The 15,958-nt window shown below is 47.2% G+C and overlaps 1 protein-coding gene across 9 annotated transcripts in view; it reads left to right on the top strand.

Annotated features, from left to right (window-relative positions):
- Positions 1-232: 232 nt before the first annotated feature.
- The window catches only part of LOC147013200 (globoside alpha-1,3-N-acetylgalactosaminyltransferase 1-like), a 69,986-nt gene continuing 54,260 nt past the window's right edge, over positions 233-15,958 (top strand). For 2 of the 9 annotated variants that reach the window (XM_085855797.1, XM_085855793.1), the window contains exons 1-3: positions 5,016-5,134; positions 11,411-11,549; positions 15,686-15,736. In XM_085855797.1, coding sequence (XP_085711923.1) covers positions 15,687-15,736 — 50 coding nt within the window. In that variant the 5' untranslated portion in view covers positions 5,016-5,134; positions 11,411-11,549; position 15,686. The other 7 variants (XM_085855792.1, XM_085855790.1, XM_085855788.1 and 4 more) reach the window with 7 other exon arrangements.

Here is a 15,958-nt window from a genome sequence, read left to right as displayed (position 1 = left end):
GAAGGTTATAGATCGGAAGAAATCATGAAGGTAATGGCGAGAGAGGGTCAGCTCAGTAGAATAAAGATGGTGTGCCGGCAGGAGGAAGAAGAGGATTAAGAAGAAGAGGAAGATGAAGAAGAAGAAGAAGAAGAATCGAAACTTGTGAGTGTGCTTGGAGAAAGGTAGTTTTTTAAAAAAATTTAAGACAGGAAATAGAGTGTTTAGTTGGGAGGGATGGGGGACGTTGGGAAAGTGGGGAAGATAGAAATTGAAGGTAAGGGGGAGAATATACAAATAAACCCGATCGTACACCGAGGGTAAGGATGGGTAGGCCTTTAGCACTCGGTAAGACAAGGTCGACGAAAACTCACAATATAGCACGATTTTTTGAAACAAAACCGAATTAGGAACACACAGTAACATGCAGGTAAGAAAATAAACAGTTAAAACGGGACAGATAATGACCGGAAACTTAACTTTGAGATCGACAGCAGAGAGCCCTGAAGGAGACCTGCCAATGCTCCAAACCCAGAACCCAGTTTCATTTAGAACTGGTTCTTAACCTGGGTTTTACTGAACCCCAGGGGTTCGGTGAGCCAGTCTCAGGGGTTCGGTGAAAGCCCTCTGAAACACATTACAATTTTGCTATAATTTGTTTTCAGTCTAACTTAAATTTCTTTCTTTCTTTTTTTCAGGATCAGGATGTCAAGTAAGTAAAGGAAATGGTTGGAGGATTACGTGCGGTGTGGGTTCACGTATACCACGGAGCAGGACAGAACTCTGCATCCTCAATGCATGCTTTGCGATGTGAAGCTGAGCAATTCCAGCCTTGTACCAGCGAAATTACGGGAACACTTCATAAAATTGCATGGCGAGGGACAGTACAAGGATGCAACGCAAGATAAATTCAAATTCCAAAGAGCTCGATTCGACACAAGGGCAACTTTGCCCGCTCACAACTTCATTCCAATTGACAAACCGATCCTCAGCGCCTCATATGATTGCGTATGTAATCGCAAAACAGGGCAAACCACACACCGTTGGCGAAACACCCATCAAACCGGCCGCATTGAAGATGGCCAACATCATGCTTGGAAAAGCTGCTGAAGAAAAGTTGTCTCTTGTTCCACTCTCAAATGACACCATCAGCAGCAGAATCCACGACATGAGCAATGATATCTTCGCCCAGGTAGTTGCAAATTTAGTCGCGAGTCCAACGAAATTCAGACTTCAACTCAAAGAGACCAGCGACGCTTCTAATTTTAGCCAGCTCATTCTATTTGTGTGTTATGTCAAGGGAGACGAGAACACGGAAGAGTTTCTGTTCTGCAAGCCTCTCACAACAACGACGAAAGCAGCTAATCTGAAGAAACTTGTGGACGACTTCTTCAGAAGCAACGGTCTTTCGTGTAACATGGTGTCTGCCGTTTGCTCGGACGGGGCTCCAGCCATGCTGGGGCACAACTCTGGTTTTGGAGCGCTGGTGAAGGCCGATGCACCACACGTCATAGTCACGCACTGTGTCTGCACAGACACGTGCTGGCATCAAAAACTCTGCCTCCAGAACTGGCCGATGTTTTGAAAATCGTCGTCGAAACTGAATTACGTGTGAAGCAGTGCTCTGAATCATCGCATCTTCAAAGAGCTGTGCAATGAAATCGGCTCTGAATTTGAAGTCCTTCTATACCACTCTGATGTTCGGTGGTTATCACGAGGGAAGGTACTGAGGCGTGTTTTTGCCTTGGGTGTAGAATTAGCCCTGTTTCTGCAAGAGCACCAGCATCGCCATGCAACTCATTTCGAAGAATCAAAGTTCATCCTAGCCTTGGCTGATATCTTTGACGCACTCAACCATCTCAATTGCCAGATGCAGGGCGGTGGAGTGAATGTCATCGAAGCTGAAGAAAAGCTGAGCACTTTTCGAAAGAAGTTACCGTTGTGGAGGCGGCAAACAGAGGACAACTTCTGACAACTTCTCTTCGAACAGAGAAGGAGAAGGACAGAGAAGGACTGGACGAGCGCGTGAGCGGAATTGAAGATGATTCTGAAGTTGGAGGCACTGCTTCACCAAGAGAACTGAAGCAAGTGATTGCCACGCACTTGGATGAGCTGGGAAAGTCATTCGATGGATATTTCCCTGACCAAGCATAACACCCAGCATAGGTGAGACAGCCAATTACTTTCGCGCAACGGCAGATGTCAACGATCAATACCTCGATGACCTCATCGAACTTCAGCAGATAAAGACTCAACAACAACTCTTTGGCACAACAACGCTCTCAACGTTTTGGTGCCGCCAAATGTAAGGGTATCCTCTCATCGCTAAAATTGCTCTTGAGATCCTCACGCTGTTCATTACAACGTATCTATGTGAGCATGTATTTTTGAAACTGCTGGACATCAAAATAAAGAAAAGGAGCAGACTTGCATGCGAAGGTGATATTGTTACGAATCTGGCAGCCATTTGCACACAATAGCCAGAATCCCCGCAGTTCAGTTATTTCGATAAGTATGTGTTTAAAGTTAGAACCCTCCCCTATGTTTAATGGGTTGATAAGTGTCCGTGCGCTGTGGGTTTGTTTCTAGCTTGATTTTTTTTCTACATCTTTAAATCTTCCTCCCAAACCATAAACACTTCGTTCTCGCACCATCACCATCCATCGCCGACGTGCAACGTGTCACGTACAGGGGTGAGGTTCCCTCCGCCCACCGTGAGCTCATCCAAACGACAGCGACCGACACGACAGCCGACCCGAGATCCCCCTGCCCCGCTACAAGGGTGGATGGAGAATAGGGTGCTCCCCTGGTTGTTCCATCTGGGTTCTCAGACACGCATGGCAGACGGTGGTCGTTGCACCCTCCCACCGGACCTCCTCCAATCACGGATGGCCACCATTTTCCCCCACTGAACAAATCAGGAGGCTCATCACCTCAGTGCCGGCTCCGCTCCACAAGGTGGAATGTTCCTCCCGTCCAATGAGGGGAGGCCACTGATCGCCCGACAACCCCTCGTCCAATCCGGAGGCTCATCGCCGCAGAGCGGATCCCTCCACCCCGCACGGGAGAATGGATAAGGAAGATCGCGAGCTGTCTCCGGGGTCCTCACTTCGTTGGTGGAGTGTCTGGTTCGGGGGTTCTTGCGGTGGTCTTCTTTTCGGTGGATCCGTGGTCCTGTGCTTGGTGGTTCGCTCGATGCAGCTGGTCTCATCCTGGTTCGCCCGACGCTGCTGGTCTCATCCTGATTAGCTCGACGCGGCTGGTCTCATCCTGGTTCGCTCGTCTTGGCCAAACCGCACGAGGCGGCCAGTTATCTGCCAGACTCTGACCCTCAGCTCGCCTTCCCTCCAAGCTGAAGGGCCAAATAAAGGCCAACCGGCCCCATTTCATTTTGGGTGTGTGTGTCTGTCTGTGGCCCGTCTTTAAGTAGAATTGTTAAGTGCTTTTGCTCACTGTACATTGCCTGCATATTATAGTCGTGATAACTCTGCTCTGTGTCTCCCACCCTATTATAAATATACCCTGTGTTAAATGTTACAGTTCGTTGTTTGTGCTTTCTTTCATTGGCCCAGTATGGTTCGGGCTTGAGAATTAGGGAGGCCGATTGTCCCGTAAATTGTTATTTGGACTGGCGCGGCTTTGTTAATTTCCGATCGGTTACGCCGGATCTGAGTCGGTGACAGCGACTCGGTTCGGACAAAGCCGGCCAAGGGTGTGGCTTCCCCGGTAGTTAGATGGTGTGAGTACTTAGGTAAATTAGAATAGACAAGTGGACCCTACCTCACACCGTCAAAATATTGGCGACCACGGTCCTTTAAGCGACCCGCTGACTCCGGAGTTATCTGGGGTGACGACCTTCCATTCCGGTGTTCGGTGGGAGATGGCCCAACTGATCCGTCTTGCGGTCGTCCTCGCAGCCGAACCTGGCACCACAACAATATGAGGGTGGCCCTTGCCAAAACAAAGCCACGCATTTCCCAGATCGCCTCAAAAAAACAAGAACAAAATCGCATTAAGATCCAATTCTCCTTATTATCCAAATATACTTTTGTTGAATTTTGATGCAATTTGATTTTTATTTTTGTATTAATTAAAATTGAATTCATTCTTCTTATTATTCAAATATACTCTTGAATTTTGATGCAATTTTTATTTTTCATTTTTGTATTAATTAAAATTGAATTCATTCTTCTTATTATTCAAATATACTCTTGAATTTTGATGCAATTTTTATTTTTCATTTTTGTATCGATTAAAATTGAAATTTTTGGTCAAATTTGAGTGGTTCGGCACTGTACGGATGTTTTTGTTCGGGTTCGGCGTCTCTAAAAAGGTTAAGAACCACTGATTTCGAAAGTCAGGGATTTTTCAGTTGTCAAGCAGCTCGTTCCTAATCAAAGGTTTTGAATGGAGTGTTTGCTTGAGTGCTTGAGCCACTTGGCTAGTGCTCCACAAGAAACAATTGGTCACTGAACACACCCCCCCCCCCAGGTCTGGGTAGATGGTTCAGGAAAAAACGGTTCGCCAATCCCACACGCTCGATGAAATCACCGACTGTAAATATACAGGACGTGGTGGCATACGAGGATCACGATGATGATGATGATGCGGAGCAAATTTCCTTGGATACGGGTTGCTGACACCAAAATGGTCAGGATTGGGTTTCGGGTGTCCACTTCACATGTGTGTCACATGCATGTTCACGCCAATTGTCAGCACGTGATCTTCAGTTTGACCACGCCTACCTCCATCGAGAGTTCGCTTCTCACTTACGGACACGCCCCCCTCCTGTGTGCATGACGTTTCCTTTATGTACTGTAAGTCTTATTTCGTGAGTGCTTCGGTTTCTCGTCTGGACCTGGCTCCTTGCTGTCTCCGTGTACAGGTGTGTGACGGTGTGTTGATTTACGATGCGTATTTCAATCAGGATGCGGTTTTGAAGTATTAAACATCGTGAAGCATATTCCAAATCTTTTCCCCAAATTCGGGAGATACTATGCGGTGCCTTCATGCGTTTTTCCTCGCAGGTATCCATTTGTGTATACCAGGTGTGTGAAGACCAAAGAAGAGCAATGGAGAGGGAGAGGAAGAAGAAGTATTTACTGATCGTGCTTGTTCTCACCTTGGTTCTACTTCCAGTGTATTTCTTACCAAAGTTCGTGGTTTTATCTTCTTTCTTTTTTCGTACCTGGATTTTCTTAACTACTTTCGAGATGATGGGATTATACTTGCATTACATAACGGGTAACGCAACGACAGGAGAGCAGACGGTGATGATATCCTTTGATTTGATGGTGGTTTATTACAGTAGCGAGTTACTTTGTTAAATGGCCGTGTTTGGTTGTTGTTTTTTTATTGTTTATTTTTTAATAATGGTGTTATTCATTAAAAAGAAATTAATTGGTGTGAGATGCATTTCTCAGCCAAATGTAGTTGCAGTTTCCACTACCAGCTAAGGTGAGCTTACCTTTTGTAGCAGTAGCGCATCAATTGTTGAGATAGGACTCGATCTTGCTTTCTTGGTGTGTTTGGTGTTCGTACTGGCCCCATTATTTATTCATATGCTGCACAATACTGATATGACGGGTAGCATCATTGGTTGAGCGTAAAGCCGTGCTGCTGATGGAATGCCCTCTCCTGGTTAGGATAGGAATTTGTAATCGCCGGCTCAAGGTGCCGGCGATAGCTCGCCTACTCTTTATGAAGGACACCATGGCATCTTTAGCATCCACCAAAGAATGCTGGCGATGGGACGCCCAGTTTAACATCCATCCAAGGGATGGCACACACATTATTGAATCACCCTGCCTGTGAAACTTTGGGAAGACAGTTTATAGCTGGATCAGTTGTGTTGTGAATTTGGAAGCTTACTGCACACAACAGCCAGGTCCTATAGATCAGCTATATCGGTAAGTATGTGTTTCTAGTTAGGGTCCCGTCCTATGTTTAATGGGTGATTAATTGTACGTGCGCTGTGGGTTATTTTATAGTTAGGATTTTTACATTTTAAACTTCAACAACAACAATGCCCATCTTCGCTTCGCATTGGCCTTTCCCACGTGCATGCGTGTCAAGCACAGCCATGCGCAGAGTCCAATGTGCCAGGCGGGGTTTCTTCGGATGTTGGCATCTTACGCTCCAAATACGGGCATGGCGCCCCTCTCAGCCAATCAGAGGGGTGCAGGCATGTCTGCCGCCTCGGCCAATAGGAAGCCAACGCAACATACTGCTGTTCGACTTCCTGGTCGAGGGATGGAGACATGAGCACCCCCCCCCCCACCCGACCAATCTTGGACGGCTGGGAGATCGCCCGATCCGCCTGTCCAATGAAGAGGGGAATGACACGAGATGGATCCCTCCCACCTGTCAAGAAAAAGGGATAATTATGTGGGGGCGACCCAGTGAGAGAGTCTTCCCGCCGTGAATCGCCCGGCTGCAAGCCGGAGGAGAATCGCTTGCCTGCCTGCCTAGCTGACCTGCTTTGCCTGCCTCGTCGCCTGTTTTGCCGGTGGAGCTCGCCAGCGCCCGACGCTACCCTCCGTACCTGGTGCTTGGAGCAGCATCATGTTGCGGGTTTGAGTCCTGCCAGGCCAGATCGTCGAGAACCGCACGAAGCGGGAAGGTCCAAGCCAGTCTCTTAGGCCAAAAAAAAAAAATGTTGCATTGGCGTAACCCGCCCGACCCTAAAAATTCCGCCGACCCTACGTTTTTTTTTTTTTTTTTTTTTTTTTTTTGCTATCGAAAAATTTTGCCGACCCTATTTTATTGCTATTTTTGTTGTTTTGCTATCGTTTTCAAGTATCTTGTTGATCGCGATCGCAAAAACCCGGAAGTGTTTCGGACAGAACCCGCCGACAAAAAGGGTGGTACTCGAGCCGGGGGAGATTTTGGGAGGGATTTATTAGGAAAAATAAAAAATAAAAATAAAAAAGATCCCGACCGACCTACCCTATTTTTCAGTGACCCGTTACGCCAATGCAAATTTTTTTTTTTTTGGCTTTACCTCCAGCTCACCTTCCCTCCGAGCTGGGGGTAACAATAAAGGCCGCGGCCACCATTTATTTTTGGGGGGTGTGTGTCTGTGTGTGGGCCCGTCTTTTAAGTTGAAACGTTGAAGTGCTGTGTGTGTAAATTGCATTTCTTTTATTCGGTTAACTCTGCCTTCTTGCATGCTCCCCTGCCCCATTATAAATAAATATCCCTTTTGTTAAATGTTCCAGCTCGTTTCTGTGTTTCTTTCATTGGCTTAGCACGGTGTATGTTGAGAAACAGCAAGGCCGTTTGCGCTGTAAAATTGTTCATTTGGACCGACGCGCCTTTGTAACCTCCGCTCGGGTTACACACGGTTCGGGCATGGTAATGGCTCGTTCCGCTCGAGGTCCGTCGAGGGTGTGAATTCCCCGGTAGCTTTGCCGTGTGGGTAATTAGGTATATTGAAGTTTGGCAATTGACCCTACCCCACGCGGTCAAATTATTGGCGATTCATGGTCCAGTAAGGGACCCGTGCCTTTCGGACTTATCCGAGGGTCATGACCTAAATTCCGGGTGTTCGGTGGGAGACGATTCCACTGCTCCACATAGTGGCCGTTTATCGCCACCGATACCCGGCCCCGCAACAGTGTCTCCTACCACATGCTACTGCCTTGCTACTGCTACTGCCACATGTGTATATATATATATAAATATATATATATATATATATATATATATATATATATATATATATATATATATATATATATATATATATATATATATATATATATATATATATATATATATATATATATATATATATATATATATTGTTACGGCTGTGGAAATTCGCAATACACCATAAAGGGTGCTTAGATCAGTTATGACGCTAAGTTCATGTGTAGTTAGTCGACACCTGTTGTTCAGGGGGAATATGTGCGATTCATCTGGGCTGCGACGCTTTGAGTTAGCCATTTTTCTTTTCCCTATCGTTATTTTGGATCCGACAACGGCAAAAAGAAACCTGCGCTCGTGCGCAAGTTTGCGCACCCCTCTGCGGTGCCAAGGCTGGCATGGGAAGGGGGGCAGGGCAGCTCCCTCACCATTGGTGTAGGCCTGGCGTGAGGCGGTCAGAGTGGGGGCACACCCCCCTTCGAGAGCCTTCTGGAAACGCCTCGAAGGGAGGTGGAGCCGCGAACAGGGCGGAGCCCCGCGCGGCGAAGGACGGAGCCCCGCCTTACAAAAGGCAAACGGATGCGAGGCTCACTCTCTCTGATCGTGGCTCATGTTGGCTGTAGCTCTCTCCGAAAAAGGCACCAGCTCTCTCTCCAAAAAGGCTCGATCTCTCTCACTCTCTCTCCAAAAAGGCTCGGTCTCTCTCCTTGGGTCTCTCTCTCCAAAGTGCTCCCTTCCTCCTCTCTCTCGTTCCCGCGCTCGTGGCCCGGCGCGGCCTGTTGGTGGAGACGCGGACGGGAGGCGCCGCATTGCGGCCTGTGGTGGACCTGCGCGTCCGGACGAGGGGTGCCGGAGAGGGTTCACCGGCCGCAGGGGAGGCCGGAACCAGGCGTGACTGCGCTGACGGTAGTGGGAGAGGAGGAGTCGACGGTCCATGAGGGAAGTCACTTCTTTTCTTTTCTTTTCGGGCTTTTGTATGTGTGTTTGTGGTGCCAGTCTTGCAAAGTAAAACCTGTATAAGTGACTGTGCTGTAAATAATTGCCTTTTATTCGGTTGTAGCTCTGTGTTGCTTCTATTGTTTTAACTGTTGTATGTGCATTTTTGTATGGCTGTAAATACGTGCTTGCCTTGTGTGTGTGAAATAAAAGTGTGCTTGTCCAATTGTTCCCCCATTTCGCTTCATCCTTTCCTTTGTTAAATCTCCATCTTGCATCACGTAAGGGATTGATAGTGGGTTTAAAACACCCGGTAACTAATCTGAACCGTCAAGGTCGACAATAACTCCGCTCGGTTATCCCTGTAGCACGGAACGAGCGGTTTTAGCGGTTCGTGTCCGGAGTCGACCTGTGGCGTGGTACAGCCCCTCGGTAGGTGACCCGTGTGAGTACTTAGGTATATCGACTTTCGGCGATTCACCCTATTTCGTGCGGGTAGAATGCGGACTGGGTTGTGATGAGGTTAAACCCACACCTGTGACTAGCTCCTTGGTGATAGTTCCAAGAGGGTCACGACTGAATTGTCCATTCCGGTGGCCGACACGTCGCAATTCGAGTTAGGTGGCCGATCACACGCCGGACGGGCGAAATTCGTAACATTTAAAATCCACCTCGGTCTCCAGCTAAATTTACGGGGATCCGATCAGGGGTGTGTGAAGCAACCCCCCCCCCCCGTTCCCCCCCAAATTACGAGCAGGCAAAATTTTAATCTCTTACGAGAAATAAGATGGAGTCTCAAGGCAAACGGGTGCCGGGGGTAGATATGTGTAGTAATGTAGAATCCATGGCCCAGGATGAGAGCCCCAAGCAGGAAATGCTTGTTGTGCAGGAGCAATTTCTACCCAACCGGACCCAGAGTTCGAAATGGGCACGGCAGCGGCCGTGGTGTATGACACCTCCCCTCCCCCTCTCCGCCAAAACCCCCCGATCCTTGCCGAATCGGCTCAGCCGAGTCCACTCAACATGATTTTGCAGGCAATAAACGGAATGAAAAACGAAATGGAAGGCTTGAATAAAAAGATGGATGGAAATACGCAAATACTGCGGGGTGAAATGCAGCGCGTGGGGCGATGCCTGCTGGGGGGGAGTGCAACGGCTGTCCGGCCCACGATGGAAGCGGGGGAGGGCAAATTAATTCGGGGGATGTGTTGGGCGAGGGTTGTGACAGAGAAAGCAACAGTGACGGTGACACAGAGGGAAAAATTAAATGGGGTGACTGCGACATGTGAGACGAGACACGAGGTGACGACGGTAAGAATAAAAGAAATAACAGAGACACGGGAGGTAGAAACGGATGAGGAGAGACTGCATGATAAAGACGGGGTTAAGGACGAGCACACACACATATTAAGGTAGTGGAGGACCATGAGGGGGAGCTGGCGGACTGTTTTGTGACCCGGTGCGAGCAGCTGGATGGTCTCCTTCGGGAACGGAGGGAGACACTATTCTCCCTTGAAGCGAGTCATGACAAGGTGGGTTCGGTCGTGTCGAGCGAGTTCGAGGGGGCGAGTGCTGTGGACGGGTGCATGGAGAGCTTGGGGGGATATGGAGGCCCCGGAAACCCTCGGGGTGACACGATTCCCCAGTGTGATTGTCCCGGTGTGTGTGATGAAAGGTGTGAGTGCGCCCCCGTGTGTGAGTGGTGTGTTGGCAAGTGTACCGAAGTGCGTGCCTCCCAGCACGCGTGTGTGGATGAGGCACCGTGTGTGGAAGGAGCCACGTGTGCAAGTGAACGGCCGTGTGTGAATCGAACCACGTGTACAAGGGAAATGGCATGCGTGAGTGAACGGCCGAGTGCAACAGAGACCGTGTGTGTGAGAGAGCGGTATGTAAGGGAGATGACGGTCGGCATGCGGGAGCACGCAGCCGCGTCTCCCGGTGTGAATGTAATTGTGAGGTATGTAAGTGTCGTGACACGCAGGTGTGTGTGGGTTGAATGGCGACGACGACGGCGACAGAGAGACAAAGGCCGGGTAGCGGCCGTAGATTTATTGGGGACCGCGCCAGGTTTACATGGCAGCGAGCGCGAGGTTCGTGTCGTGCAGCGCACGAGGCCGCCACGTGCGCGCTTGCGGGAGTGAAACCCGGTCCGGAAACGCCAGCGGTGGATGTTGCCGATCCCGCAGACGGGAGGAAATAGTCAAGGAGCTATTTCCCATATAGGCCTTAAAATAAGGTCTTGCTCAACCCACACCACATACAAGGTCTCTATGCATATTATGTTAGGGCAACCTCTCCTGAGCAGTTTTAGGGTGGGTGCCACTTTAAATTGTGGTAAAGCATTTTTTCTACAGGCCATTTTGTATGGTGGGGGTCAAATCAAGTTTTTTCCCATCAATGGGAGAATGTGATCCATGGTGGGTTGCTTTAGTCGATTGTATCTTTTGAACTGGTTCATTCCAATTATTATACAATGCATGGATATAAAGAGAAGAGATTGGTGCATACATATAAATTACTGTCAGTGAATTATTAGTCGAAATTAATATGTAGAATCCCATAACGCAACAAACATGTAGTAGAATTCACCTGGCAAATCGAAAAAGTGTGTTTGTGGTTTTGTATTTCTCTGTTTGCTGAATGTCTGTTGAATGCATAATTTTTGTGCCGTTCTCTGTACAAAATGTATTATTTGTGATCTTGAGACAGTTTGCCTGTTAAATATACGTAGCGAGACCGCGTTGGCAAAGAACGTATCCTAAATCATCCATGGTTTGCACATGTACCATTTTGAAGAGTAATGACTTTCTGCTGATTGTTATAATAACATTTCTTTTCGTTTCAGGTAGTTGAACAGTTCCAAAAGTACCTGGACGTTCATCTTGAAGTATCTTGACCTGTTACTAATTTGTCTTCTGGGCTACAGACTGCACTCTGTGAGGGATTAAATCTCGTATGATTTTGTCGATTTGATGGAGACATGGGTGAGATACCAGCAGTGCTTGCGTGCTTCCTGTTTTGCCACCACGAAAACGGATAAAGAGAACAAACTATGACAAATGTGTACTCTGTCAAGAAGATTCACAGGATGTTCTTCGAAAGGGACAGAGCACTTCCATAGAGAGGCTCGTTTCTGCACTGCAGTGCAGGCAAGATGAGCTTTATGAGTGACTGCTTCCAGATTTACAGAGACTACAGACCATGGATATATTCTGGCATTCAAATTGCTACAAGTCTTGCACGAGCAAACACAATCTCGATATTGCTGCGAAGAGAAGAGGACCATCTCTGTCGCCGTCTGAAGTTTCGGGATCGGATACGATGCACGCAGATCAGCTAGGGAGACGGTCCAGATCACAGTCGAGTCTTGTAGACTGGTTAAAGTGCATGTTCTGCAAGAATAGCTCCCACAAAAAAGTGACAGAAATGCTGAATGCGAGCACATTTGAAGTGTGTCAATCTATCAAGGATTCTGCTGAAGCTTTAGGCGATGAAGATATGTTGCATATACTGTAATCCGTGGAGTAAACGGTGACCTTGTGGCAGCTGAAGCAAAATATCACAAAGTATGCTTTTCAAAGTACATCAGTAAGTCAAACATCGCACTTTTAAGGCCAGCGAAAATGAAGATCAATACACCAGCGCTTTCCGGGACTTAATTGATGGCCTTAAAACATATTTGAAGCAAGGCATATGATATGCGCAATCTTCTCGAAAAATATCAACGTCTTCTAGTAACACACGGTGTTGACCACGAAAAGGCCATCAAATACACAAAGCAGCATTTGAAGCTCAGATTGATGCGCATTTTGGCGATGAGGTGGTATTCCACCAGCCCCGAATTCGAGAGCAATCAGAACTGATGTATACAAGCTCAATATCACTCCAAGATGTTCTGAATGCAGCCTTCAAAAAAACATTTGAGCCCCATGAAGACGAAGATTCTTCCGCTGATGAACAAGTTTTGCATCAGACAGAATGCACTAAACTTCTGTATCGTACTGCAATGCTGATCAGAGGGGATATTGCTGAGTGCAATGGTATTCCTGACAAGCCTTTGAACACGGACGATCTGAGTCTCATCACAGCGAAATCACTTATACCAGACAGTCTATATTGGTTCTTACGCTGGGTAATTTCGGCTGATGATGGTGACAATGCTGGGAACTTTCCGGCAGAATGCGAAAATCAATCAGACGAGAGGAAGCTCATCATGGTGGCGCAAGATCTACTTCATTGCTCGTCACATGCACGAGTTAAGACTCCGAAGCACACCAGTCTCGCCATGGCAGTTTGTCACAAAACTGGTTCAAAGGAACTGATAACATTGCTTAACCGAATGGGCCACTGTTTGTCCTACGATGAGATAGAGGCTATTGACACCAGACTGGCAGAGGAGATTCTGGCTAAAACAGAAGAAATGGGAGTTGTCATTCCATCGAACATCTGTTCTGGTGTCTTCATCAAGATGGCGTCACCAATTTCCAGGAGCTAGGGTACAATGAGCTCTGGTTCTGGACTGGGTTAAAGAACAAACTCAGATATATTCAGGTTCACTCCATTGTAAACAGCCTGGGTCCAGAGCTGTGCACCACACTTCCAGCATACCATGCACTGACTGGTTGCGATACCACTAGTTCTCTTTCTGGTATAGGCAAGAAGTCCTCATTCGGAATACTCCGCAAAAGCCCTGAGCACCAGAAAGGACTGCAAATTCTCGGACAGACACCGTCTGTTACCGAAACGACAAATAGTGACTGTGAGAAGTTTATATGCAATCTGTATACTAGTGTCCAGCGCACTGGTACTACATGTGACATGGGTCGATAATGGCTCTTCTGTCAAAAGAAGCAGAGAAACGAGGGACTCCCACCTACATCCGACAGTATGTCACTACACATTAAATGGGCTAACTATCAAACGCTGGTGTGGCGCCGGACTCTGTATGCAAAACAAGATCTGCGAGACCCAGTTGGCAACGGATGGGAAGTGACAGACGATGACCAGGAGATAATTCAACCTTTATGGATGGAGAAACACCCAGCACCAAAAGGTCTTGTAGAGCTTAGCACTTGCCATTGCGCCAAGAGTGCCTGTTGTCGGTCTGTTTGCATGTGTCGGGTGAATGGACTTTCGTGTACCGAGGCCTGTTCGTGCATGTCTGAAAACTTTGAGAACCCTTCAAACATGTTGGAGGATGACGATGATGATGAAGCTGAGGAGTAGACTTCCTAATTATGCCATGTTGGACACATTTAGATTTGCACTGATTGAGTGTCATTAATCAGTGAAATGCTGTGTGTGTGCTCTCAGGAGAACAATGTAAAGTCCGCATATGTATATCTGTCCACTGTACATTTATCACTTGAGTCACAATCTCGAGTAAATCGGATATGGTGACTAAACTTGCTAGAATTGTAAAAATTGAGGTACGTAGTATTATCTCGTATATCAGAAGGGCTAGGGCATATCAATAATGTTGCAGTATTGATTGCATTTGCCCAAAGGGCCACCCACCCCCCCCTCCCCATGCCCCCCTCGCCCCCCCCCCACTCCTCATGAAGCCACTTTCTTCTGGAATTGAATCACATATGTATACTGGAAGAATATAAATACGACACAGTGGTCGTTGGTTTATTGTGTATTTGTGCAACAGATATTTTGATACTTTGGTGTCAAATTTTCATTCGAGAATTACTCAGAATGCTTCTCTCCACATTATTTGGATTCCATGTACACATTCTGAATATTACCCCACCCATCGCAACTCAAATCTCAATGTAGTATAATCCATTCTCATTCCATCCATGTATATCATGTCAAATTTGAGCTACTAGTTAGGAAAATAGTCGTTTAAATCAACCCACCTCTCAACCTTGTTCTCATATTGGTGTGAAAACTTGATTTGACCCCCACTATACAAAATGGCCTGAAGAAAAAAACGTATACCACAATTGGAAGTGACACCCACCGTAGAAATGCTCCAGAGAGGTTGGTGTAACAGAATATGCAAACAGACATTGTATGTGGTGTGCGTTGAGAAAGACCTTTTTCCCCTGGGTCTTGCTCCTGGCCTACTATATGTGGAACATGTCTTTCAATCCTGATGAATCTCACACTTTCACTATGTCTCTCCGAAAGGACCATTTGGAACCCACCCCCTCCCCCCCATCTACTTTATCAACAATCCTCTTGAGAATGTCCTTTCATTCAAACTTTTGGGCCTCACTATCTGCCATGATCTTTCCTTGGAGAGCCATATCTCCAAGCTGGCCTCCAAAGCCAGTCACCAATTGGGCATCCTCCATCGTGCAAAGTCCTTCCTTGGTACACCTGAGCTCCTGACCACATACAAAGCTTTCATCCACAGCTTGATGGAGTACTCGTGCTCCCACCTCTCACCTTTCTCGTCTTTACGCTGTGGGAACCAAGGCATTTAGGATCATTGGTACCTCCCCCGATGAGGTTGAGTCTTTGGGTCTCTCACCCTCTCCCTGCAGGTAGGTTGGTGATCTTTCTTTCTTCTACCGTCTCCTCTATGACCTCGCCCCCTCCCCCCCCCCAACCTCCGTTCAGTCTGCTATCTGTTCCGCCCATATTTCCGCAGGGCGCTCAAGGTCCGCCAGCAGCCCCCTTCTGGTAAAACTAGCAAAATTGGGAATCACTGCTCACCTTCATTCTCTTTTGTTTTTTTTCCCTGCCTTTGGAACAAACTCCCACACACTCTTCAATCCCACTCTTCCCTCCAGGTCTTCAAAGCAGCTGTTCACCACCATCTCTTCTCTTTACCAATCCAAAATCATGATCTTTTCTACCACCGTTAATCCATCTCAAACCCACCTCCTTCAAATTCCCTGCTTTCCTTCCTGAAAGTCCCTGTCGTGTCCCTCTTGTTTACCCCGTGTGCCCCACCCCATCCCTCTCCCTTCCACAGATCTCTTGCGTCTATTCCCCAGTTTTCTGTTTCCCTCTCCCGTCCCTCCTGTCTCCTGCTTCCCCTTGTTATATGTTCTGTGGATAGCTCCTATAGGAGCCTTGACATTGTATATAAATTTTTTTTAATTGTAGTAATTCCTCGTTCTTGTGTTACATGTTGTTGTTTTTGGTTTTTTTTTCTCAGGATGTTTACTCGTCACAAAAGTTTCACAAACTCCATTTTACTGCAGCACAAGTGAGTAAAACTTTTGCTGTCCTCATCGCACAACCACTGAAATATCTTTCCTGTACAGCACATGGCGGATAACAACTCCCTTAACTTCCTCCAGCCACTTTTAATTCTTGCAATCACCACTGCTTCTGCACCACCACCTGTACCAATCATATCACAAAGATAACAGAATTTATCGACACATTCCAGGGATATTGTTACGAATCTGGCAGCCATTTGCACACA

The sequence above is a fragment of the Eptatretus burgeri genome, chromosome 14 (assembly GCF_056783735.1).
Source record: "Eptatretus burgeri isolate ZD-2024b chromosome 14, Ebu_testis_v1, whole genome shotgun sequence".
NCBI classification, from domain to species: domain Eukaryota; kingdom Metazoa; phylum Chordata; class Myxini; order Myxiniformes; family Myxinidae; genus Eptatretus; species Eptatretus burgeri.
The sequence above is the reverse complement of the archived record's forward strand: the minus strand, read 5'-3'. Positions and strand labels throughout refer to the sequence as shown.